At 34.4% G+C, this 27,676-nt stretch overlaps 2 protein-coding genes across 4 annotated transcripts; both read right to left on the bottom strand.

Annotated features, from left to right (window-relative positions):
- Positions 1 to 249: 249 nt before the first annotated feature.
- LOC105129470 (ethylene receptor 2-like) lies at positions 250 to 4,765 on the bottom strand. 3 transcript variants are annotated; one of them, XM_011031552.1, is made up of 4 exons: positions 4,241 to 4,765; positions 1,868 to 3,763; positions 1,294 to 1,439; positions 1,069 to 1,158 (listed from the first exon to the last, which is right to left on the bottom strand). In XM_011031552.1, exons 2-4 carry the CDS (start codon positions 3,620 to 3,622, stop codon positions 1,155 to 1,157), a joined length of 1,905 nt encoding a protein of 634 aa, XP_011029854.1. In that variant the 5' UTR covers positions 3,623 to 3,763; positions 4,241 to 4,765; the 3' UTR covers positions 1,069 to 1,154. The 3 variants fall into 3 exon arrangements, with proteins under 3 accessions (XP_011029853.1, XP_011029852.1, XP_011029854.1); XM_011031551.1 differs by lacking the exon at positions 1,294 to 1,439 and having other exon boundaries at positions 250 to 1,158; positions 4,323 to 4,763; XM_011031550.1 differs by lacking the exon at positions 1,294 to 1,439 and having other exon boundaries at positions 250 to 1,158; positions 4,241 to 4,763.
- Positions 4,766 to 18,557: 13,792 nt separating this feature from the next.
- On the bottom strand, positions 18,558 to 19,789 carry LOC105129471 (transcriptional regulator SUPERMAN-like). Its single transcript, XM_011031553.1, has 2 exons — positions 18,890 to 19,789; positions 18,558 to 18,814 (listed from the first exon to the last, which is right to left on the bottom strand). The coding sequence occupies exon 1, from the start codon at positions 19,481 to 19,483 to the stop codon at positions 18,902 to 18,904; it is 582 nt and encodes a 193-aa protein (XP_011029855.1). The 5' UTR covers positions 19,484 to 19,789; the 3' UTR covers positions 18,558 to 18,814; positions 18,890 to 18,901.
- Positions 19,790 to 27,676: the final 7,887 nt, after the last annotated feature.

The raw sequence follows: 27,676 nt of genomic DNA on the forward strand, positions 1-27,676 counted from the left end.
AGGGGGTCATAGCATGATGGATAGGATAGTCGACAGCCCTTTGAAATTTTCTTTGCCAGAAAGAGAACTTACCGAAACTCGATATCCTCGCCATAATACGAACAAGGCCACGAACCAGACCTACCTGTGATAAGATATGTATTAACTCTTATTGGAATCCACTTCTATCCTTACCAAGAACACGTGTATCCTTTGACCAAAGGGTAATCGGTTTTAAAATAAAATCACGACCTTTCGTGATGCCTATACTTCCAATCAAAATACAACTTTCATAATGCCAGGTTCTATTTTTCACTCTTGAATCCCACTTCAAAATGTCAATCGTATCCCATGTTACCGGTTCAACTACTTGCATAGGGAACTCAAGCACATTAAATCAACCTTCAAATTGGCTTCCGCTGCATGCCGTTACGTTGAGGAAGATAAACCTCCATCAATCAAGACAAGGGCGAACTAAATATGTATATCATTGTTACTGCAAATTTTGTATATGTAGACATCTCTACGATAGAAGATTGATAGGGGTTTGAGAGGCTAAATGTTGTCTGGTTATTCAATTGTGACCCCCAAACTGCTCTGAAAAAAATCAAAGCTACAGCAGTTTTGTGACATGCAGAATGTTGGTCAAACAACTTTGTTTGCCAGGACTCTTCGAAGCTCATGGGAAATTCCTTTAAGAACAACTGGCTTCTGAATGACACCATTGATTCCGATTTGCAGGCATTTGTCCCACACATCGTCATCAGAACTTGCTGTCATGGCAATGATCAATGGCCAACTTCGACTTCTAAACTTCCGGATTCTCACTGCAACTTCATATCCATCCAACTCAGGCATCTGAAGATCCAAAAGAACAACTTGGAAAGATGCAGCTGACCCAAGAGCACTAAGGCATTCAAACCCAGATGCAACAGTAGCAACATTGCAACCTAGCCTCTCGAGCAGCTTCCGAGTCACAGCTCTGTTCAAATCATCAGCATCAGCTAATAGAACTTGCAAGCCTTTGAAAAAAGTGTTGGAATGTGGATTCTCTGAAGATTCTCCGGATTCAGAGATGGCCACTGCAATGGATGGTCGAAGTTGAAACCGAAGAACAAATCCCATGCTTTCAGCAAAACCTTGAGAGTTGGGCATCATCCAGATCTTACCTTGCATCAGCTGCCAAATATGAGGTTAGAAAATAAAAATTAATAGGAAAACAAAAACAACATACAGCTATTCTCAGAACCACATGTATAGCTGCTTCAATTGAGAAACACATAGCCTATTAACAGAAAAGGAAAAGATTATTACACTAAACTAGTTGCTTCCACGGCATGACAAACTGCTGAATTTTTCCAGGAATTGCATTTCATCCTGACCTCCAAAGCACCGATACTTTTCACTCTAACACAAAGAACTAAGTTTTTTCCAACAATATATTTAGTAGATGACACCACCTACGAGACAACTTTTACAATAAGGTACAATAATTGGTAATAAATATTGAAATACAAACTTCAAGAAAAAACCCAGCTCCAAATGACACAAGACCAAAAGACTCACTGACAATAACCATCTATCACAACAAAATCGCTTCACTGAGCCATCTTCAGAGGTGGTCAGACAAGGATAATGTGTTTCATCAGAAAAAGATGGCTCTCAACAAGAGTTTATAATACAATAATGAGGCATCGTGCATAAATTATGGTTAATATCTGTAACCATCCAGATACATGTATCTTTATAATGAGATGTAAAGATTTCTCTCACAATTGATTTCTAGCAGAAGATTAGCGTCAGTGATTTCTATTATTTCAGGTCATCGTATGGAAAAAAAAGGATAGCTAAATAAGCACATTTAACATCCAAAGTTTATGATTCTTACATGGACCAGCTTTTTGCAAATGCTGAAGCTCAAGCCCTCCTCAACTCCATCGCTGGCAAACCTCTTACTACTAAGTTGTAACATTGAAGTTGAGCCCTCTGATTCGGAGCCACTATTGTTTATTGCAATTTCAAATCTGATATATACATCCCCATCAGACATGCTTGGTCTCCAGGTTGTCCATCTCTGATCATTCCTCTCCTGACTTCCATTCTCAGTGAAAAACCGAAGCACTGCAAACCCTCCTCCATTGTTGTGATCAAGTAGGTTCCCAACCATATGCAAAATCACCTGAAAAACCCTCCTTTCATCACCCATAACATTATCCGGCAAGGACTTGTCAACCTCAATTGAAAAACCAAAGCCCCTATAAATGCACATGCATTTGGCAAGGCAAGCTGCTTCTTTGATCATGGCATGTAACCCAAATGATCTCATATCCAATGAAAATCTTCCACTATCCTTTATTGAAATTTCGGTCACATCATTTATCAACGTTGATAGGACATTGCTAGTCCTCATCATTGCATCAACAATAATTCGTTGCTCACCACTCAAATTCCCATCCTGTATCATTGAAATCAAACCCAAGATCGAATGCATTGGCCTCTTCATCCCATCACTCATTACCTTCTGAAAAGCACCCCTAGCTTTGCTTGCCATCATTGCGTTCATTTTGGCCTGTTGCAATGCTCGGTTTTGCTCCTCCAACTTCTCCCTCATAAGCTGGGACTCTTCAAGAACTGCAGCATGGGAGAGAGCCACAGCCACCTGATCAGCTACCACCTTAATTATCTCTACTTCCTGGTTGGTCCAGGATCTGGGTTGTCCACCAGGGAGAACCAATACCAAAATCGCATAACAAGCCTGAACTATCTCAGGAGTCCCCCCTTTGAAATTGCTAACATGAAGCATTGGCATTCGAATTGCAGCCACAGGCCCTGGCTCACCAGACTCCCCATGGCTTGCAGCAGCAAGCGCTGAGTCAGGCCTAAGAATGTTTACCGCTTCACTTCGTTTAATCCTAACAACATCAGGATCAGTGATTGGAATTGAAGGATTATCTGAACTCAAATAATTACCCCTATTCAACTCATGGGTCAAATCCATCAGGGTTTTCATCTCATTAGGCATCCAAACAGCACAGTTTTGCAACCCCAATGTCTTAGATAACTCAACAAGGGTAGTATACAAAATCGTATGCCTATCCAGTGATTTTCGAATCTCTTGAGTAAGCATACGAACATGCAACCCAGCTTCTTTCTGTTTCATTATAATCCCAACTTCACGACCAAGATCCCATGCCTTCTTCTTCAACATGAATTCTCTGACCTTCACTTTGAGAAGCAAGGGAATGAGCGTGAAAAGGGTAATGGCAGTGGCACAAGAAACAAGAGCAGTTAAAATCTTGAAGACAGTGAGGGCAAGCATAAGCTGAAATGTATGGGGGCCGTACGTCATGCCATTGATCAAATGGGTCAATCCACATAGAACAATGAAAGCAATGAACTCGAAGAGAACCCATTTGAATGGAACATTTGAGCAGCTAACGAAGTATAGCAGCTCGATAGGGATTGAAAAATAGGCCACGGCAATCAAGAAATCACTCACTCTTTGGCTCTCTAGAATGCTTTCTATGATCCATAAACTGCCCTCATCTTCACAATTACATCGTGAAAATCCGTTGTCGTTTGCAGAAGCTGATATCAGGAGTGATAAAATCAACAGCAGCCCAGGAGCTAATGCTTTTAACATTGCGACCAATATGGGCTGCTACCTCTATCTCAATCCATTTATGAAATCAACAATTTTGAATCTTTTTTTTTCCCAACAAATTTGCCAAGCAACTGCGTTTAACTATAGAAATCAAACATCTCCAGCTTCAATTCTCATTTCCTGTAAGAAACAAGAACAAAACCCCAACAAGATTAAAAACCCCATTAAGATTTTGAAGGAATTAATTAGCCTAATTTGGGGATCTACAAAAAGTGCGCGCATAAATTGGTTAACTTCTCATATTCTAAACTAACTTCAGCTCACCGTTCACTTCTCTCGTCTCCCTAATTTTTAGATATATAATTAAAATATTAATAGAAGATGAAACAGTAAGGTAGAAGACGACATTTTCATTTAAATAAATAAAAAAACATTTCATTTTCTAAAGGACGGAAAGTAAAGATAAACAAAAGCACAAGCCAAAAGATCAACCCCAACACAAAAAAGAAAAACAGTTTAACCCTGAATTAAGAAATCAGCCATAAAAACGGTAAACCCCACCAACTTTCCCTCGCAGGAAAAAAAAAACAAAACAAAACCCAGCAATAAGAAATAAGAAATGGCATTGCGGGCTAACAAGAGAAAGAAAACCCGAACCTTCAAAAACCCAGATGGATCTTCTTCATTGATCTCTAGCATGCACTGACAAAGAAATTTACACAGAGTTATTTGGTTATACCTAATAGAAAAGAAGAGCCGAAACCTGCTCAGTTACAGAAAGCATCCAGGCAAGCATAAACTCTGCTATACCAATACATCACGTCATATAGTAGAAGCAAATCCTTGCACCAAACTCTCTCCGAAGAAAAAAAAAGGAAGGAAGGAAGGATAGATACGGAATAGACCCAAACCACCACCTGGTATGGCACAAAGTGTAATGGGCTGTATTTATATAAGGACCAGCGAAAAATAAAAGAAAGAGCCCTTCTTATTCTCAAAAAAAAAAGAAAGAGCCCTTCTCTATCGTCAGTCAGAGAGAGAGAGAGAGAGAGAGAGAGAGAGTAAGAACGGGGAACAGACCTTTGCTAAAAGAAAACGGCTCTAGTCCTAGAGAGAGAGTAGAGAGTAAAGAGGAAGAGAGATGCTGTAGTAAAACTGAAAATGTGAGGAACCAAAAAAGCAATGGGTCCGAGCCGTTGTTTTGTGTTGTAGGAGAGAGAGAGAGAGGGGGGGGAGAATAGATATGAGAAGTGGGACCCGGTGGGGCGAGAAGAAGCGAACTTAGACGCTATTTTGAAACAACAAGTCTCTGTCCTACTCTACTCTATATTTGTTTTATTTTTCTCTTTCTCTATCATAAACGTCCCTCTCTCTCTCTCTCTCTCTCGCTCTCCCTCCATGCCTTAATGAAATCTTACCTCCCAGAGCAAAAACCGCCTTCTGCCTCTTTCTCTTCCTAGTTCGGAGCTCCTGGTTTTTTCTTTGCATATCAAAATCATCTAGACGGGACTTAGTTGGGTGGCACGTGGGTCCTGGTTCTCATTAGATTTTTTTTTTTATATATAGGATACACTCACCTAGACGCCCCCTTTTTTTCTTTTTCTTTTTTCGCCATTGAAGCTGATTTTACCTCAATTGTACTTATAAAAACGCTTGGTGATGGAAAAAGTTATGTGAGACCCATTTAAAATTATAATCATATCATTGATTTTTGTAAAAATAATTGATTTGATGCCAAATAAATTATTATTATTTTGTGTAAAGTTATAAATATGACTTTAAAATAATGTTTGGAGAACACTATTGTGTAAATAATCTTTTATTCAACACTGCTGTGCTATATCTGTGTGCCTGCTACATGTTTTTTTAAATATTTTTTATTCAATCAAACAAATAATTAAAGGTTGATATTATAGTTATAAAAATCACTCCAATATCAAATACATATTTATTTATTAATGAATTTAAAATATATTTGATATTGTGATACAATGGGGTTTTTAAAAATATTTTTTATTTAAAAATATATTACAATATTTTTTCTATTTTAATATTTTTTATATAAACACATTAAAATTATCAAAAAAATACTAAAAAAATTAATTTAATATTATTCAAATAGAAAAAACAGAAGTTGTGATATTTCCAAAAACCTATTAAATATAATAGTAATATAAAATATTAATGAATTCTTACCATTATGACAAGGTTGCTTTCACCTCTTTACAAGTTTACATAGTATGATTGGAAATAAAGTCTTTCTGGTTCTTACTTCCATTTTAGCTTTATCTTTATCCTCTCCCATTTTCTTTATTATCTATATATGTGATCGGTTTTTTTTTTTAAACAGTGGTTAGAGATAAGAAATTCTCTAGCAGTGGTAAAAACGTGATTTACAAGGTATGTTATCTAGTTATAGTAAAGGATTATCTTCAAAGTATATATAACAATTATGAAAAGATCACGGCTAAATAAAGATGAAGGGTGGCGAGACAAATCCAACCAGATTGATGCAATCTCACCTACTTGACCCTGAAAAACAAAATAAGGGAAGAAAGGCATTTCACAATTGTTGATTTCATGCAAACTTGCTAGGTTGGATTTGAAATTGAGGACCATTATATGTAAACATCCATGACATACACCCGATTAGGGATTTTCTCCTCCAAAGCAGAGCGGAAGGCCTTTTTGCTAGACTCCATAATCATCGCAAATGCCTCCTAATGAAGTTCCTTTTACGTTGATATATGTTTAGTGCAAGCATGAAAAAACTGAGTATTACTACTACTATCTCCTAGTTTGTTTAGGAGCATGAAGTTCCTTTTACGTTGATGTTTAGTCTCGATGACATTTTTGCTTCTAATATATAGTTGTTCTTTTGCTCATTCATCTTTCAATGCCGCTAAATGCTCCTAATTTGCTGCATCCCAACCATCAATACTGTTTTGTCAAGTACGGAGAGATTCCTTGAGTTGAAGAATGCGTCCGCTAGAGTTAGCAGCACCATCCCGTGATCAATTAGCAAGGCTACGTCGAGCTCTCCTATGTTTGGAGTGAAGCGGAAACATATCGCCCAAGAGAAACCATCTAACATCATATTTGAAGGTTTTTCGGGCTATTATCTATTTCTAAGAGGGGGTCAGAAAGGATGAACGGATGATCAGAGCCCAATTCATCAAGGTGAGAAATGGAGTGAGGATCAGTAAGAGATTGACAATGAGAAGAGGAGAGAAACCGATCCAGCCGTTCGTAGATGTGATTACGTCGACCTATTATTCCGAGTGAATGTAACCTTGAAAACCCAAATTCATTGAGCCAGGTGAATCAGGAAATGGTGACAAGAGCCGATTTTATGATAGCCGTAAGCACGACCATCTATCTTCTCCGAAGCACTCGGCAATGCATTGAAATCGCTCAAGAAAAAGATCAATAACGCAGTCCGAGGAGGCCTGGGAGATGATAAATTGCAACCGAGTTGATCGGGTGTCATCGTCACAACTAGCATAATTAAATACCCATGGCATTTTGATAAAAAAAAAAAAAAAAAAACCATGGCATGGTACAAAGGCATGAGCACTTGATTCCTCCAATATTATCATCTGACAATTCATCTGAATTCCCTTCCGTATCTGACCATCCTTGTTTAAAAGAGTTATCCGATGCCAAGTTTGCAAAGCTGAAAGAAGATGGCATAATCTTGGAACCATTGCCTTGTGCTGTGACCTTCAGTCCCGCTTGCTTCTTTTCTTCCATGTTTGCTATAGACTTGAGAAGAATTAATTTCAGAGTCATGCCCAAGCACACTATATACAACATGGACAGGCAAGCATGCACCTCAGGTCCTGCAGAGGAAGGCCCGTTGCAGAAAACATCTTCTCCTGAACTTTTGAGAATGATAACATCGTCATCATTCAAATCAACTCATTAGGCTGATTTATTCACCGGTGGGGCCGCATCGGTAGAAAATGTGGAAGTGCTAAATGGCAAATGAGAGTCCCACTGGTCATGTGGAGAAATAATTGCTGGTTCTTGGACGGATTTAGAAAGACGTGGTTCACTCTCCAGGGGAAATGAATTTGGAGAGCACACATCAGCAGGCGTGCTGGCAGTAGGTGCATGTATCTGTGGGTGTTTGGTAACGGTTTTTCTTTTGTAAAAGAACTTTTTAATTGAATATATATTAAAATAAGATTTTTTATTTTAATATATTAAAATCATTAAAAATATTATTTTAATATATTTTAAATAAATATTTTAAAAAATAACAATATGTTGGTTTTTGTGCAGAAATAGAAGGGCGGGAATCACTCTCCAGGTGGCATGAATTTGGAGGACAAACGGCACAGCTAACTCCTACTAGATTCATTCCCTCGGGAAACCCGACTCTTAATCTGCTCGTGTTCCCTCTACAAGCTTGCCCCTGTTTATCCACAGATGGAGAGGAGAATTGTGGGAAATTTTATTTTAGTAGTTGGAAACTGGGATCAACAAGTGCAGTGCAGATGATGATGGGCATGTCACGGGGAGCGTGGGTCACCAGTTGCTGGTCTTCCAGAAGGCAGCCCACCTGATCAACCTTGATCGTTATATTATAACGGTTATTTTCCAAGATACCTCACAATTTTAGTATTTTCCCGTTTTGACACAGTAGAAGCAAAAAAATGGGAGACGCTGATATTTAAATCGGCCAGCAACCCTTGCACCAGTTTTCGAAGGTTGATCAAGTGGTAAACACGATTCCCAGTTTAACAATAGAGCCTTGTGCATCACGAATGCCAGGAATTTCAGAATCAAGAACATGACCAAGATTGCATCCGATTCTCTACCTTCTTGTTTGGGGCGATAATGCGAATTGAAGGAAGTCCCCATAATTGTATCAGGACGAAGCTTCGCAGAAGTTGTAATGATACAAAAAAATCGGTGATGCTCCCCGATGATGCAATAACAGGAGTTAATTAATTATGGTAAAGGCACGGACCGCTATTTAGGATTCGAATAACATCATATTCATGAGTAAAGAAAAATTCCAAACAGCCCTCACCAAATTCCTGAACGTTATGAAACCCCTCGGGACTCTTCGATACGGCTTATAGAACATCTTAATTTGAGTGTAACCTTATTCGCGTGTCGCGATCTGCAATGACTTTCCCAACCAAACACCTTCGAAAGAACATGAGGTCATCCTAACTCAGCTGTGAATAGTAAAACTGTAAGTAGTCAACACAACCCACGTCTGGGATCTCGAATAATAGCTCACATGAAGCCATCCTCATCCTCTCTAGGTATAGTAAGGGCTTCAGAAGGGGGATCCGTGGAAAAGAAAGAAAGTTTATTAAGATGGAAGGAAAACGAAGACACGATGATGCATGAAACAAACCCTATAAAAGAGAGGAAAGCACGCTAAGAGAAGGAGACTCCTCACAGAGGAGAAAGAGGCTATACTCCGTTATTTTTATAAATAAACAATATTTAGCTTCAAGAAGTTGATTTTGTTGGGGGGAAAATGCTTACAAATCTTTAATCGATGAAAAGTTAATAATAAAAATTAAAAAAATACACACTTATAAATTGTGTAAAACGGAAATTGATCAAAACTAAAACAAAAAATGAAGTCGCAACATAAAACATCTTTTCTTTCATCTCATTAATCCCTTGCATAAGAAACTCGGCTTTCGAAAGTACATTGCTTATGGTGTCCTATATCACACATTGGTGAATCATGAAAAAAATTGAATAATATATAAGTAATAGCTTATGTATTCGTGTGCATAAAGAATCTTATTTGAATAATATGGTCAATAAACCAACTCATCGTTGTATTTATAAATCCAAAGACTTACATCTGAACAAATCTAGAAATTAAATTAAAAATTCAAAAAATTCAAATAAATTAAATAAACTAAGTGAATTAAAGGGTGCCAGCAAGAAATAAGAAGAAAGATTGATGATGGAGACAAGGACAAAGTAAGAGAGTACACTAAAAACTAGCAGAGCACTTTGGATATTTAAAAGGAAAAAAACATATCAAGTAATTAATTTAAATATTTTTTTTTTTTACAAAGGTGGAATTTTTATTGATTTAACAAAAACGGTTCCTTACATCATAATTAATCAATGGAAGCCAATCTAAAGTGGAACTCTTTGTGGATAGAGAATGACGAGGGCTTTGATGTCATCTATCAACACCTAAGAAGCATTTGAAAAAAAAAAATAGAGAAAATGAAAATACAATATCGTGAGAAAAAAACAGGTTATTTTATGAGAAAAACGATACTACAAGAAGAAAGGCTGTTATGTCTGTGCAATTTTGAAATCTTTCAATCCCTATTATTTTTGAAGTATTAAAATTAGTAGTTTTTATAGGATTAAGTTTTTTAGTGGTTGAATGATAAGCTGTGTTTTTTAAAATAGTTTATTTTTTTAATATTAAGATAAGTTTTTTTAATAAACACCTCTAAATACTCACAAAAAAGATTTTTGAGGATGTTTAAGAATCCACCAATAATAAAATCAGCAATTTAGTAGAGAAAAAAATTAATAAATATACTTAAAAAACTTTAAATACTAAAATTTTGGTTATTCTTGTGTAGGCTATCCATCTTTTCAATGTAAGAAAAAACTTATTTTTTATCTGATAATTTAATGGACATTCATGACCATCGGACCTTGTTTTTTTATTGGATAGAGAAGTTAAAAAGTAATTTTATCATTACAATATTTATGAAGGATAAAATATTTTTTACATAAATATTAATAAAAAATAATAAAAATGCATACTTTTAAATTTAAAAAATAACTTAAAATATATTATTTGAGGTTGGGATAGGTAGCATATATGAGATCACAAAAGAGATGCTAGAGGGGTCCAACACCTAATCTCAAGCTATGCTCAAGCCTAAGAGAGGATGTTCGGTATATCCAACATCTAAGCTCGAGCCCAATTATTTTTTGAGTTCGAGTATTTTTTTTTTTTAATTTTAAAATAAATTAAAATTTTTAGATTTTTTATCAATATAATATATTTAATTTATAAAAAAAATATTGAATTATAGATATCAATTACCAATTATCATTGAAAAAAAATTTCTGACAGCAGTTCGAAACATATAAAAGACCCATGAAATCATAAAGAATAAAATACCTATTAAATTGTAGAATAAAAATAATCATGTCAAATCTATAATACTTGACCTGAAGGTACTAAAGGAAAAGATATAAAATAATGTTGTTGCCATGAAAAATCACCGGTAAAAGGACAGTACTTATGAGAGGAAGAGAGATGGAGGAAATTGAAAGATCATCGGTTACTAATTAATGTAAACGATTAAAAATCAATCAAATAATTTAATTAAGATGTAATAACTAATTAAAAAGTATAATTTAATTCTTGAAATACGCTAACAATTTAAATTCTTGAGTGCCGTTGTTCTTTCACACAAATGCACCTAGCAAACAAGCACAGGTTCCCTCGCCATAATGAATGGCGGGTCCAGGAAGTGTACGGCAACCTCATTTTGGAATTTTATTTTCTTAACAATTATATACCCTTTTTTTAATCCCTATTTTTTCCGAATAATTCAATTCTGCCCACGCATCTAAAAAATTATCGCTAATATGATTCTGGTTTCAATTTTTTCTTCTTTTTTTTTCAAAACTAAAAGTTTTCCTTGATATATATATATTCAAGCAATGAAATTAATAGAGTTAAAATCTATTTTCACTTTTCACACGCAAAATTTAAAAATAACATTTATATAAAAATCTCACTACATTAGACATTAAATTCTGAGAAATTAACTCATTAATTTTAGTTCTACTTTTGACTGATCATATTCAAAATTGATACAAATAACATTGAGTGATGATACGTTCGGTGCATCTTCCCCACCTAAAAAGAGGAAAAAAGAAAATGAAGTCTGCTTAACGTCGTCATTGGTAACGAGGATAATTAACCGAAACAATCATTCTGTCTTTCTTTCAGAGGTAATCAAGCCCACACGATTATGAACAGGCAATGATCGAAAATGATGCTTGAAAACGAGTATGGTTTAACATTTCCTACGTGCATCGAACATGGCCTCCAAATTGATGGCCTTTGAGTGTATATTGATCAACATACAGGGTGTGAGAGAGAGGGAAGAACCAAATTTATTTTCAAAGATTTGACGTCCGTGGACCTTCTTTCATCAACTTCATCAATACATTCATCAGAATTAAAATATCTCGATAATAGTTTCGGGTAGAACATTGCTTTCCTTCTCATCCATTACTTTGCAAATATCGAAAGTGCGTGTCTACTGAAAAAGAAAGGTAGTTGTCTTAATCTCCACATTCATCTCCCTTGGCAACCTTTTAACATTTCAGTCGATTACTGTAACAAAGAAAAAAACACGCGAGGCTGCCGTTTGCCTCGTTGGGTTTGCTACTTTTGACCCTTTTTTTTCTAGTCGGGAAACTTTCCTATCTTCGGTGTGTTGTGGTAAAGACTGGCTTCCAATCTTTTTTTTTTTAATAATACTAATAATCTACCAAATTGATTATTTTCCCCCCATATTTCCATCTTTTGATTACTACTACACCTATTCCTTTCTTTCTTTGTTTTTTTACTGGAAATCTGCTTCGATTTGTTTTAAAAGGTACGTACATTAACGTTATTCTCACTTCATTTTTTATAGAAATTAAAATAATTTTATTGAATATGTTTCATGAATCTTTTTTTTTATTCTTAAAAAAGAGAAGATACAATTAAGAGAAATAATAGATTATACATACGCAATTATTAACGTTATTTCTCACTTCATATTTTTTCAAGTGGAAAACAATTATAAAACAAAAGCTATACAATGCGAAACAAGCACTAATTGGCATTTGCCAAGTGATTTCCTTATGATGGTGAAGTTGATTTGCAAGAGGGAGTAATTGAGATATGACATGTCATTTAGGCGAGTGATTTGAAGAGAGTCAAGAGGATTAATTTAAGGTGCAATGCATGCCATAATTAGCATGTTGATTCCAAAAAGGCGAGTGATATGACATGCCATAATTAGCATGTTGATTCCAAAACGAGGCGAGGGCCCAATCCTTGACTCGAATTGCACCGGTCTGGGATATATGGAACCTCTCCAACCATTTCTTTTTATTCCTCCCACTTCACTGTTTCTGACAAAAAAAAAAAAAAGAAAGAAAGAAGAAGCATCAATGTAATTTTGAAGAGAAGATGAAGTCTAGCCATATAATTTTGATGGAAAATAGGCGGCCGCAGCAGCAAGAATCTAGATATTATTTAAAAAAAATTATTTTTAATATTTATTTATTTATTAAAAATTAATTTTGATATCAATGTATTAAAATGATGTTAAAATACTAAAAAATATTAATTTATAATAAAAATAAAAATATTTTTTTTTAATTTTTTTTAAAATGTTTCAAAAACTAAAAAACAGACAATAAAACAAAGCAAAGCAAGCTAGAATAACTTAAATTAATTCAATATTATTGTTAGTATAACTATTAAATATCAAAATAACAAAATTCTAAAATCAAATAAGGAACTATATTAGTAAGAATTAATCTTTAATCTCAAATATTTTATTATACACGATAAAATTTTGTATAATATCAAAAGATTATTCTATAGGTAGTTATACATTGATTCCATTAAAAAAACATTTATCAACAGAATCTTGAACAATAATTGATTGTTGGAAAACTTATAGCTTATCCTCTCATTGATAATATAATCACCTATAGATTTATAAATATAAAAGTATGCTAAAAAAAATAAAATTACCAGATAAGATTAGTGTAATTTATCTATAATTTTTTAAATATTTTATACAAATTATATTTATTTTTAAAATTAATAACATTTATTTTTTAATATTTTTTATATGTGTAATCTTGCATAATTAATTTTTTATTTTATCTTATTCAATAAATTTTATATGTATTGATTTATTTTATAGATTGATTTTCACAAATAAACTTATTAAATACAATAAAGTAAATAACTTATATTGTGATATTAAATATTTTAGTATATATCTATTTCTTAATTTTTTTATTATTAATATTTTTTTATTTATATAAATAATTATTAATTTATTTAGTTACATAATTGTAAAAAATAACCTGCAAGTAAGGATTTTTTCAAAAGACAAGTTTACGAGCCGTGGGCAAAATAGCTTAGTGTACACATTCTCGGTGGCCATTTTAAAGCGAATTGACCGAGGGATGCTTGGGACTGATCTGTATCCAACTCGCCAGGACGAGTATGGGGATGTCAAATGCTTCATGCTCGGGGGACACACGAACATAATTGAGGCTGCGTAAGTCAAGAGAAGGCACAAGAACCATTCTTACACATCCGCCCATGTGCTCTCCGATGGAGGTGTTGCCTCCCTTACCTGGGCGGTGGAAGGGTCCTCTGCAGAATTGCACATGTCCTTCTCCCATATAGTCACATCTATTTCAATACATTCCACGTGTCAGAAGCGTAGGGGTCATATGGTTGCCCATTTAGGAAAAGTAAGGGCCTGTAAATTTCGTCAATTTGATTCCGATTTTTTCAAAATAATCTCAATCTAGTCCCTGAATTATTGTTCACTATTTTTTTAGTCAGAATTTCTTCAAAAATAGACGCCGGGCACATTAGAGGGAAAATATTAACAGAAATTTACAAAAAGGGCCTAATTGAGAAATGAGGTAATGTTTCGGAACCTTATTGATAAAATTGAGGAGTTTTGTATGCAATTGAGGGTGAGTATTTAGATTAAGAATTAAATTGAGGTTTTCTAAGAAATTAACTGATTCAGCTGACTGGTACGAACAATGAAAGTAAGCTGCTCGTATTTTTTCGGGGTAAATTGAGCGGAGGGGGGAACTAGCTGGTATAGGCGAGTTTCCTGATTCTTTGGCTGAGATTTTACCGGTACTGATTCCGAAGATGGACTCTCCGGATTCTATCAAACAATTCCGTCCTTTCAACCTCTGTAATGTAACTTATAAACTTAGGTTTTGGCTGATAGAATTAATCGACCTTTGCTTGAAGGCATTATTAGTCCTCTCCAAAGGAGCTTTACTCCTAGCCGGCACACCAAGGACACGTTACAGAGGTCATGAATTGTGTAACCAAGTCTTCCTTGTCTATTGTGTGGACTGGGAAAAAACCACCATGTTTTAAGCCTAAACGAGGTATCTGTAAGGGGATCATTTCTCCCCTTACCTGTTTGTGCTGTGAATGGAGCGGCCTTTTCTACTTATTGATAAAAAATAAAATAAAATGCAACGCATGAATGGAAGCCTATCAGATATTCGAGGAATGGACCTCCCATTTCTCACTTGCTCTTAGCAGACATGTGTTACCCTTCACTACAGCTGCTCGTAGCCATGCTCGGGGTAATTAGGATGAAATTGAATGAAATTTGTGGTGCTTCGGGAATGAAAGTAAATTAACGAGTATAAATATATTAAGTGATAAAAAATAATATAAATTATATTTTAAAATTTTATTTAAAAAATTAAATTATTGAGTTGAATTGATTTTTTTAATATAGTATTAAAATTTTAATGACTAAATAATTATGAATTTAAATTTTATTATTTTTATTTATTTAATAAATATTAAATATAAAATAATATTGTTACGTGTAACTTTCAAACCTTTTTACTTAATAAAAATATTAAAAAATAATATAAATTATATTATAAACTCTCACCTAAAAACTTAAATTATTAAATAAAATTATTTCTTTTAACATTTCATATGCTTGTTGTTCCTGTTGTTCACCACCGAACCAAGAAACAGATTCGTTTTATCTGTAATTTCTCCTTTGCTAGTGATTTGGGTGTCTATCTTGGAGTTCCTTTCTTGCATCCCAGGGTGTACAAATCAAGTTTTGTCTTTGTGATGGATCGGATTTCGTCGAGACTATCAGCTTCGAAAGCAAAACTCCTTAATTTTACTGGTCGAGTTACGCTAGCTTGATCTACCCTTACAACCATGGAGATTTATGCAAAGCGAACTTTATATGGTTAAACAACTTCTGCCATATTTTAAGCTCTTTGTTGATACTCGTCATTATTATGTAATTGTGAGTTTACTACTGGGAAAAAGAAAAAGAAAAGGAGAAAGGAAAGGATTAGATACCCGCCAAGTGTTCAACAAACAGCTGAAGTTGGTCAGCCCAATCCACATACACTGAATAAATAGCGTCCAGAATTAATGGCCTCAAACCATTTCAGCTGAATGAATATGCCAAGTGGCCCATGTTTATACCATTCTGCTCCTTCGCTGCTTGTGTTTATAAAATTTTATATGCAATTGAATCCAGCCCAGGCTCAATGCTGAAGACAGGTCTCTCTATCACTTTCTTCTCTAACTATATTCTTCTTCCGGGCTGGGTGTGTTCGTATCGCTTCTTTAAGCACTTAGATCTAGCCCATCTTTATTTATAGCCCAAAACATGAAAAGAAAAGGGTTAGTACAAACTTGTGATCCCTCTCTAATTTTTTTTTATCACAAGTACAGATCCCGCAATCCATAATCAATGATTAGATAGCCAGAGAAAACATCATTAATCAGTAGTTAATAAGATAGAAGAGTTAAATTACTATCATGAAATGTATCACTATTATAAATATGAGAGTCTACTCAAATATTTATAGTGTGGCTGTGCAATAAATAGTTTAACTTCATTTAGAATCTCAAACAAATGGAAATTTTACAGTAAGTCCAGTTTTGAATCTCGGATTCAAGAGTTGTCAAAACGACAGATGCAAGTAAGTACCTATGGATTTATCTTTAGACATTTTGGGATTTCATTTATAAAAGGAAAGGCCTTTAATTTCCAGTTTCTTTTCATTGCCTTTAAAGTTGCTGTGCAATAAATTCCATCCCGAAGTAGCACCATAAATAAAATTTGAAGCTACAGGGAAAGAGATATAGCTGGGCAACGTAATCGGTTGCCTGTCACATTCACATCCAAATGATCAAGCAAAAATGTATACATGCATGCACATTCTCAAAAAAGAAGCACATACACACATTAATTCATGCTTACATATAAATCATACATTTTACGTATACAATATTATTAAAATTATGTGTTTTTTTTTATAGAAGTAATATTTAAAAAATCTACAAAACTATTTAATACAATCAGTTAATTGTAGCAATTAACATTAATATCATTTTTTCATTTCAAGAATTCTCGAGTTCAAACCTATTCGTAATTAACAAAACAACAATACTAACATAGTTACTATAATCTTCCTTAAAATTGGATATATATTTTCTTTCATAAGCCAATGATGTTAAAACATCAAGACGGGAAATCAACCGACAAGGACGGAAAGCAAGGCAAAGCATAATCTGGAAGAAACTGCTAGAAAAAGAGGAGGGAAAAAAGGTGTTTTTAAAGGGTTTTACATTAGATTTCATAGAAAGATAATTAAAAATTATAGAAAGAAAACAAACTTCTACATAAATGTCCTTTGGATTTATTATATTTAGTTGAAGAACAGCATTGTGTTTATATATATATATATAGGTAGCCTTGGATTAAATGTTAACATGTTTTTATGTCAATTATTCAATTACATCCTCAAATTATAACATGGATCGATTTCTATGCTATGTCACTCTAGTTTCTCTAAGTTTATCCAACGGATAATTTCTGTTTAATTTTTTCAGTAAGTTAGCTGAAGTGACTTTAATCCAAGGTTAGCATTTCTAATGAAAAAGGTTCTAACATTACAAGTTATTAACCGGATGAAAATAGACAAATGTCAAACAATATACAAGATCATTAGTTATAAATAACCAAATTCGTACTAAAAATATACAATTGAAATAATTGACTAAGTACCGGAATAAAACAAGGGTTTTAACGTGTAATTAACATAATTAGCGAGTACTTCGTCTATAAAACATTGAGAAAAGGCATTACAGTCTCTGAAAATAGTAACATCTCCTTTCTCTTTAATTAGCAATGTTAGCTTCCTGATGGCCATTAATGGCAAGGAATCACATGCATGTAATTTTTACCGTCACGAATAGCGAAAAGAGCTTAGGATCTTGAATTTATTGCATGATAAATTACACAATACAATTATGGCTAGGAAAATTTCTGCGAAGTTATAATCAATGATCATGATGGCGAATACCCATGTGATAAGACAGGGAGAGGAAGTATACAACAAAATGTTCCTGACCTAGAAAAATCATCCCTTTCGACTTAAGCAAAATGCCTCATTTAATTATACTAGAAACGTTATTAAATATCATCATCAGCACCGCATGTATATTACCTTCTATGGTTAGATATGTTACGTTATAGCATCGAATAATGCGATATAATTAATTAATTGGCTATAAGCAATTAAATATATGGCATCTCTTTGGCAAACAAGCTACTAATCAAGGGGCGTATCCAAGGGACTAATAACTCACGAAGGCTATTAATTGGATTCATGATCAATGCTTCCTTAGCACATGAGCAGATGACCAACTTCTGTTAATAACATTCATGGAGGTCTACCATAATTCCAAGATGTTAATTACCGCTTTAATTTCTCACAACTGATTATGCAAGCGCGCAGTTGTTCCTGGTATCTGGTAGCATAATTAGCAATGCATGAATTAAGTGTAGTTTTGGATTAAATGTGAAATCGTTAAATAAATTTTAGAAAGAGAGATCATTTAATTAAATTGGAGACTCACTGACTCACAATTCCCTAGCTACTATACTTCATCTAGGTCTTAAGTAGTTTTTGTGAAGAATGCCTCAGGCTTGATGTCATCCAATTATAAACAATTTTGCGCAATTATCTATTTGACAAAGAGACCGGAGTCTTACCTTCTGTCCATGCAGTGGAAGAAAAAAATGCAGTGACAAATAAAATGTTGATAGATTTTGTATACGAAAATCAAGAATGAAACTTTGATGCTGCACAAACATGGCTTATACGAGTTTGAATATTGGGAGATAGAAACGCTAGAACATGACAAGGCCTAATTCTAATGTAATCTGAATTTAGCCACACCAAAACTATTAAATACAATGCACTTACCTCCTAAGTAGAACCTGATTCATGGATTCATCTGTCATGGAAGTGGAATTCTGAATCAAATATCATGGATCTCACAGCTGACATGGTACTCTTTATATTACACCAACGGAACAGTAATATGCATATTGCAATCTTCATGAAATCCATATTAAATCCCCCCTATCAAACAGTACCAGCAGATAAGTACGTAAACCCCGTAAAAAACATTTGTTCATTCCTGAAATATAGATTTACCCGTGTGACCCATTAGCGGTCACGTCCAAGTCTAAGCTCCAGATCGACTTCGTCATCGTCAGAAACCCTCCTATTCCCTCCACTATCTTGGATATTGGCAGACCCAATTTGCAAGCTTAGACCTTTACCCCAAAGGTCCTCGTTCATGCTCAAAGATTGAGATCTTGGCCCAATAAAATCCTGGCTACCATTTTTGTAATTGCTATATGGTTGTCTAGGGCTAGAAACCACAGGTGGCTGAAAATACATTTCATGATTCCTTTGAGCCTCCAAAAACGGATAGTATCTTGTGGGTCTACTTGAATTTGGTACCATATATCTAGGATTCTTGATTTCCCCATTGTCTTTGCTTGAAACTGATGAGGAACTTACAAGGTTTTTGCCTCTGGTTCGATTAGCTCGATCTTTCCGATGTATGTTCATGTGCCCCCCTAAGGCTTGCGCGTTTGTGAAGCCTCTCTTGCAAAAAGAACATTCATATGAGCGTTTAGCAGTAGTTGCTGTATTGCTTGATAAATCTTCTTTGACTTGTTCTTGGCTATCGTAATTTTCTTCACTTGAATCCTCTGGGCTTCCTTGTTTAGCCGACTCCATATAAATAAATATCAAGAAATTGAAAACCTTGTTGCGATATTGACTATTTGACCAAAGATTTCTTCGCTTGAGCTCAGAATACAAGGTAAAGGCTAGAGAAAGAGAAGGAAAGGGTTTTTAGTGGAATTGATCTAGGTTAGAGAAAAACAGTGAGAAGGCAACAGAAGGGAAAGGCAGGTGCTTGTGAAATAGTGACAACACAAGTCATTGGCATTTCCATTGAGACTTCTGTGTACTCGTATTTAAGGGAGACTCAATTTTGGCGTTTGCTTTAGGACTTTTCTTGTTGTTCGGCTCTTGTGATGTATCCATTTATCTAGTAAATTTTATCATCTCTCATCTCTTTTGATCATCTATATGCTGGTTATGGGATTTTCTTTTTTTACTGAGGTTGGGATGAAAATTCTGCCCATGTAGCTTCCATGAATCCGGTTTTTTTTTTTTTTTTTCTAACGCGGTTGTTATTTACCACTGTTATCAGTACTTACAACCTTACTATTAAGCTAAGTATACTAAGTGCACAAGAAAAATTAACTAGTTCCACATGGTCTGGTTTCCAATTTTGAGGGGGATGTGCTCTACATGACTTTTGTTTCTTTTTACAGACATGAGACCTTCCAACATATGATAATTTTAATTTACCATACAGCTACTAGTAGCTAATGCACAGGAAGCATCGGTTCTATTTGGCTTCAATTCACTTTTTGACGAAAAACGTGCCCTTTACATTTGAAGGTATGAAATGAACCTTCCAGCATATAGGATGCCTTGTTTTCATGTATGAGACACAGGCTGATCAAGTCTCAATACTAGACATGAATGACAATCTTAATATTATAACCCAGAGGAGATGATAATGCTAATACTATAGGAGAGGTCCAACTAAACATCTAGCCATTGAAAACAATTGCTAATGAGAAACCGCGTGGAATTATATTGGAAAAAAACCCCTCTTAGGTGCGATAGGCTGCCATTATGATTTGCTCAAAATGTGTATGGTCTTGCTATAATTATAATATAATCCTAAATTGAAATCTATAACTTACAAATCACTGTCTTTTTATTGTACCTACATGGCTACTTCAATTCAATGTTGTGCAACTGTCTCCTTTTCATTGAATCAATAATTATTCATATAAATATCCCTTTTCCTTTTACCACCAATTTATGGCGTAGATAACTTGAATACTGCTAGAAAGGGGAAAAAAGAGAGAGATGGCATGTTAATAACATTAGCGGGTGTAATATATTGCATCAGATCTGACATGATTGCCTAATTCATCCATGGTAATAGAAACTTATTAATATTGTACTGGTTCAAAGCTCACTCGTTCAATTTTGATGCATGTCCTAGTTGATTTCCACATGCCTCATTTCTCCTTCATCTTGTGACTTTGCTAGCTAGTTTCAACAAATAAACATTTATAGTAATAATTACTTTAATCCAAAATCAAACGAAAGGGAGAGAGGGAGCTTGCAGCTCGATAAGAATGAATTGATGTAACTTAATACTCAACTTTTATTCGAAAATTAACCTCGAACATACCATGTGTCTTTCAATGTGCTTACTTGTTTAGCTGTTTCCCCCCTTCTTATTAGGTAGCTGGTTGTTGGTTGTCATTCTTTTAGGATAGAGAGACGGCAAAAACAACGCATTGACAGTACTTAAGCTAGCTTTGACCATGTCCTTTTTTTTTTCCTTTTTTGTCAAAAATTTAGTACCATGTTCTAGAAATGACTTATAATCTTTCATGTTTATGAATGTGATCTCTTATATACTTATGTATTAATTATAACTGTAATAACTAGTGATTAAAATTAAATGACAAATAATTTTTGACAAATGGAAGAAGTTCATCAATGACAACAACATGAGTACTGTAATATCAATTAGTGCCAGTTCATTTACAATTAAGCTTTTGAAAACTTTTTGACCCAACAAAACACGATGTTCAAGCTTAAGTCTATGAATGGAAAACTTATTTAATTTCAGGAGCTTAATCACAGGCGACGTTTCAAAAAATAATTATGACCTTGAGTGGATTAAACGTAGAACTTTATATATTTTGTTGTCTGGTTTGACCTTAACAAAACCAAATTGAACATATCTTTATGCTTAAGAGAATTAATAAAAATGCTTTCCAATAAATTATTGGTTGATTCTGGTCAAACTGACCGGACTTGACCGTGAGCTTATGGTAAATTTTCAAATTGATTTTATCTTGAACTTAGCTCCAAATAACTTTCCAACTTTCTTCTTGTTTTTTATTTTCTTTTCATTTTTTATAAGCCAAACATTACAAAAAAGAGCACCACAAAAGTTTCCAAATTTCTTCTAATGACATGAAAGAATGATACTTCTATGATATATTTCACCATGAAGGCCAATAGTACTGCGTCGCGTTTCACTTTTCTGTTTTTAGATTTTCTTGTATGATCTAGGCAAGGGATACCCATTTTTTCCTTTTGCAGTTGATGGCTTGAATAATATGAATGTCCATACATAAACCTTTAGGTGCACGTTGTAGTCCTTCCTTCTTACATTTATCGATTGATTATATGTCTAATAAAAGGAACGGCCTTTCCTTTGGGATCAAGGAGAAGAAAGGCAAAACTTTGCTGTCATAGCCATCAAAATGAATTCCACATAAGCACATGACAGTAAGGTTCTGGCTACATGCATCATAAACAATTCTAAATCATCCAGCTGCCTTGTAGTTGTTTTTATTTATGAGATTGTCATTTTGCTCCTTGTCGAGATTTACAAGTGAAGTTTTCAACACGTTGATGTATTTACTTGTTTTGCTTTTAAAATGGTGCCATCTCGTTAACTTATTCAGTGTTGACATGTTATTGGAGTCGATCTGCTCATCCAGGTTTTGAAGGTCCATATGACATTTTCTCAATAATATTTTCTTAGGGCTAGCTGCAGTGATATTCCAATTCACATATATTATTCCCAAAATGGCTTCGTCCCAGAAACTATATGCAGGTAATAAAAATGCCGACAAGAGACCTGGACTTGAAACTTTGGGCCTAAGAGTGATTTTTATTTTCATAAGGTTGGTCATAAAGTCCCAAACTTTGAATAACAAAAGTCTGCGAAGTCCCAATTTCCCGTTTTTCTACATAATCTCATGATACATCGCTGTGTTCTAAGATGATGTTCTGAAACCCCACTTTAAAAAGTGTTAGATTATAGAATTATTAAATCTACAAGACTCGTTGTAATATTATGGGCTAGGATTTTTAGGAGAGCTCATTTAAATTTTTATGAAGAAAATAGATTATACAAAGTTTTTTTACTGCTTGTATAGATCAAAAGGAGGATTAAAGACAAGATACATCAGGAGATTTTTATAATTGATTTTTTTTTATAATGTAATTAACGTTTAATTAAAGAATACAATGTGTTGACTATGGTTTTAAAGTTATGTAAGATTAATGAGGGGAGTTTTTTTTTTTTTTTTTTTTTTGTGGGGGGGGGGGGGCGGTGGGATCACTTTGCATCATATAAATTAAAAAATAAATAAAAATAAAACATTGATAGCATCCATTTGACCTCTATGGTGAAAATAACAACTAGGTGTAAAGAAGATGAAACTAGCCTGCAGTGACATGGGCCCGTACTGCAAACGACGGGCCCATGTATAGTTTGGCACGTTCAAGCCTGGCATGGTAATCGAAATCGGCATAATCCATTTTTATTATTTTAATTTTTGGTAGATTACCAAGTAATTTAGACTCACGAAAGCTCGCTCAGCCCATTAAAGGTTTATAGTCATACTTATATTCGCAATCAGCTGGAACTTTCCTCGAAAGTAAAACTCAATAAAAGTTATTTAAGTTGCAACAGGTTAAACTAATTTTTCAAACTTCAAAATCTCAATTTTAAAGCCTGAAGTTTGAATTAATATTAGATGGATAGCCAGGCTTTAATGGTGATGTAAGGATAATTATTAAACCTGTTCTAGGGTTCACCTGGTCAAGAGATAAGGTTATTAAAAAAATATAAGGCATTAAAAATAATATAGTTATTTCAAATAAAAAAAGTTAAAAAAACAATTCAGGTTATAAATAGTTATCTCAAAAGTAAAAAAAACAATTTAAATGAATATAAATTATAAAAAAAAAATGTGGAACTACGTATTTATAAATTAATTTTATATTTATTGAATACACACACATACAAAGTCAGGTCTCATCCTAGTTATATTGATAAACTTGTAGTTAGCTGGGTTTGGCCAAACCAATTATAGATTCAAATTTTATTTATTTGAAATTCAGCAAAATTCCCAAGTCACCTGGGATTTATGTCAATCCGTCACGCCATGTCGACTTTCATAACTATACTGCAAAGAGACAATCATGCAAACATTCTTCTATTTCATTGGATGATCAACTTATTAACAAAAAATTACACACACACACGGGTCAGAGCTAGGTTTTCAATTTGCTTTCATCTCTGATATACACACGCGGATGTGAAAGCTATAAAATCAATAGCTTTATTTGGTAATTTAAAAGGGATTTCGTAATACGTGCTGTATTAAGCGTTCCGAGTGAATTAATTGTTGTTTCTTGAAAAGCTTCGCTTCAATTTTCTAGGAGGGATCGGTTCTTCAAGAACTAGCAGTGATGCAGCAGGTAGGACCAGCTAATGTAAACATGCAATGCACAGTACAGAATCTGCATAGTTGTGGTCATATAGTCCATATAATCTAATCACACTAGCAAAAATACCTTGCCATATATGCAGTCCAATGACTATATTTCCATCAAGATACTGATGCATGCTGCATGTAGGGTGCAACCGTACCAGGGTTTAAATCCTACTTCGATTTTCCTTGCACCTTGGTTAATAACGACACCGAGAAAAAAACACAGATCTCGCGTGCCCATATTGAACCCAAGTACGAAAATTATTGAAGTGGTGCTTCAGGTCGAAGTGCATATGTTCTTGAAAGCAATGCACGAGGGATAAGGAGTGAAATAAAAGGATTGGGATTCGGGAAGATTGATCAGAGAGATCGATGGTGATGTGCGCCGACTGGGGAAAGGCCTTGCTTTATGCCATCCCCTCCACTCACTTTCACTGAAATAAGCACTCAGGTAGCTTCTCCTCTATCTTAATGGTCTCTACTCCTTCCTCTCTATTTTCACAACTATCAGGTGTGGGGAATGGGGGGCTCCCTTTAAAAATACCCGCATTTCTACTAATTAAATGCTGTCCCTTGAGGCAATGACCCTTCATGGCTCTTTTTTTACCATACGTATTTAGATGTTATAGTAAAAATCAGGTGACACTAAATTTCTAATATTATACAAAAAGAGATGATATATTACTCGAGATGTACCTGTTAAGAGGACAAATCAAGCTCATCTACAGTTTCTCATGTGTTATCTTATCGTTTTTGACAAATTAGTTAGTTCTAGAAGTATACAAACTGTTATTTGTTGTATATATTGACCCAAGCAAAACAAGTTCAAGGCACATCGGCCTCATTGCAGATAGGAGGGCTAAAATTTAGCTGGTTTACAAAATTTAGACTTAAAAGGAAACTATCATAAAAAACCAAAAAAAAAGAACTAAAATTTTGCCTTTTGCATTTAATTGATTACCAAACAATATTATTATAGATAAATTGATTGCGCCAGTAGTTCCTCCTTCGAGTAAATCATTTGACCATTCTAATGATACATGTGAATACATTACCAAAGGAGTCAGATGCTTCTACTCGATTAAAATTCTCAAGGGTTGAGATTTCTTATCGCATTAGCATGTTTTGTTTTTGAACTCTTTTCCTACGGTTAGTTAAAAAAAGAAAGAAAGAAGAAGATAATCGCCAAAACTCCCTTCTAATTAAGACATTTTTTTTATCGAAAAAACCCATCTAAATATTTTTGTATTTGAAAACCCCTAAACAATTTTTTCATACTAAAGAAGCAGCACATCTAAATTCCATTTAATACCTAACCCATTTGGATTTTATATGATTTTTTTTCTGAATTTTTAAATATTTCAAGGGGTTTAGAGTATAAAACTTATTTACAGTTTGTATATCACAATATTATGTTGACAATATTAATATAAAAAATTAACAGAATGGTGTTTTGATAATTATATATATAAACAATTTCTTTTGAGGAAGTGAGCTATTATTGGGCCTACAATTCTTGCAGCTCAATGCTCAATTCTCAGCACAATTCAAAACCAAACCACATGATTGGTCCGGTTGTCATCTAGCTGGTAAATTTTATTGACCGATGCAAGAAATAGTGACTTTATCTACAAAATGAACGGCCATGGTTATGTAGATCGGTAGGCCAGAGTTGTCTAATGCAGAGAACTGATTGTTGAGGGAAGATTTCGAACACAGTAGCTAGGCATAATTTGTACGTCGACCAACAATCCGGCCCCATAGCCTAGCGTGAAGTCAGGATCTGAAAGAACTTGTGCTATAAGGCTAATGATAAGACCTGGTGCGGGGGGTGCTATCGTTCTGAGGATCCTCAATCACATATCATCAGTATCTTACTTGACAGAGGTAGAGTTTGTAAAAGGTACATTGTTTTAAGAATTGTGAACATGTGGTTTGCTTCAATTCTTTCCGCTTTCAGAATGACGAGGCACCCAGCCGGTTCGTCTGGTAGCAAAGCCCAAAAAAAAAAAGTAGAAATGTTAAAAGAAAAAAAAATCCCAACGCTAGCAACTCTAAGCTGGGGCTGCAACCCCAATTTAATGAGTTGAAACCGGAAGAAAAAAACAACTAATCATGGAAGAATAATGCTAAATATAAAAAAGTGACAAAAAATACTCTTTTTTTAATGTTGAACATTACTCATTATATAATTCCCTCTCTATATATCTTCCTATCAAAGAAAAAAAATATCTAAAATGTTAAATCTATTTTCAAGTAATCACTAATTTGATTTTTTTTAAAAAAAAACATGAATCATTAATTGACCGGTGGCCCATTTATTGGACATCTAATGATCTAACTAAATTATTGATATTGATAAATATAAGTAGAACTTTTTACAAAATATTTATAATAATTATCCTTTTTTCATGCATTTCTATCTATAGAAAAAGCGTTAAGTTTGCCTCTCTTTTTTTTTCACATTATGATAAAAAAAAATTAAAATGGAATTTAGTGTACATTATGATATTGCAAATGGGCCTCTGATAAAAGCGAGAGTTGATCATTGCGATTATGGCAACAAATGACTTTTTATAGCTACACTAACAACACCCGCCCAACGCGTCTTACGGATGTTTGCTCTATAGTAAGGCTTTGATAACCTAGCTATATACAAATTCAAACACATAAATTGACAAATTGCACGATATGTAGTTTATTTAGCTTATCCAGGGCTCCAATCCATGCAACACCTCGTGAATATTCAAGCAATGAATTTACACATTGATCGAACTAGCTTCTCCGTGATTAAACGAATTCACTCCATGCAAGATTAAGCCCTCGAGGACGGAGGAAGGTAAAGTACACCGAGGATAAGCCCAATTTGTCCTTTACATAATCCATTTCTCAGGGAGTTAAGAGAAATTGTCAGCTAATCGATTAGTTTTGTACTTGATCCATTTCCCAGAGAGTTAAAACAAACTGTCAGCTAATCGATTGAAAGCGAAGTAAAAAAAGGACATAGGAAAGTGCCTCGCTCATCACAATGGATAAGATATTTATGACTGTACAGTAAAAAAAATTATATCCAAGGACAGTAGGGGTTGGGTGTGGGGGATAGCGGTGTCTAAGAGGGAGCAGTGTCTGTCTTGACTAAAGAACCATATACAGTAAGAGTTTTAGTCTTTTAGTTGTCTGGCATGCTCTGCGCTGACCAAAACCTTGCATTCTGTTTAAGGAAAACCATCATACCTTTGACGTCCAGACAATGTCGGGAACAAGCAAAACCATCAGAGATTGGGAAAAAGAGCGCATCCAAAGGCTCAGCCAAAAAAACAAAACTCACCTCTCATTTGTGTATATGATATCACATGGATCATGGGTGTGGTAGTGTATGTATCAGCAGGTGATTTAACACACACATGAATGATAGAGATTGCTTACGTTTGTATCTCTTCACCTTCACTTCTCATGAAACCTTTCATTTTCATTTTTTTTCCTCATCGCCATTCTACTCTCAATTGGTACTAGCCAAATTCGTGCAAATTCA

The sequence above is a fragment of the Populus euphratica genome, unplaced genomic scaffold (assembly GCF_000495115.2).
Source record: "Populus euphratica unplaced genomic scaffold, PopEup_1.0 scaffold18.1, whole genome shotgun sequence".
NCBI classification, from domain to species: domain Eukaryota; kingdom Viridiplantae; phylum Streptophyta; class Magnoliopsida; order Malpighiales; family Salicaceae; genus Populus; species Populus euphratica.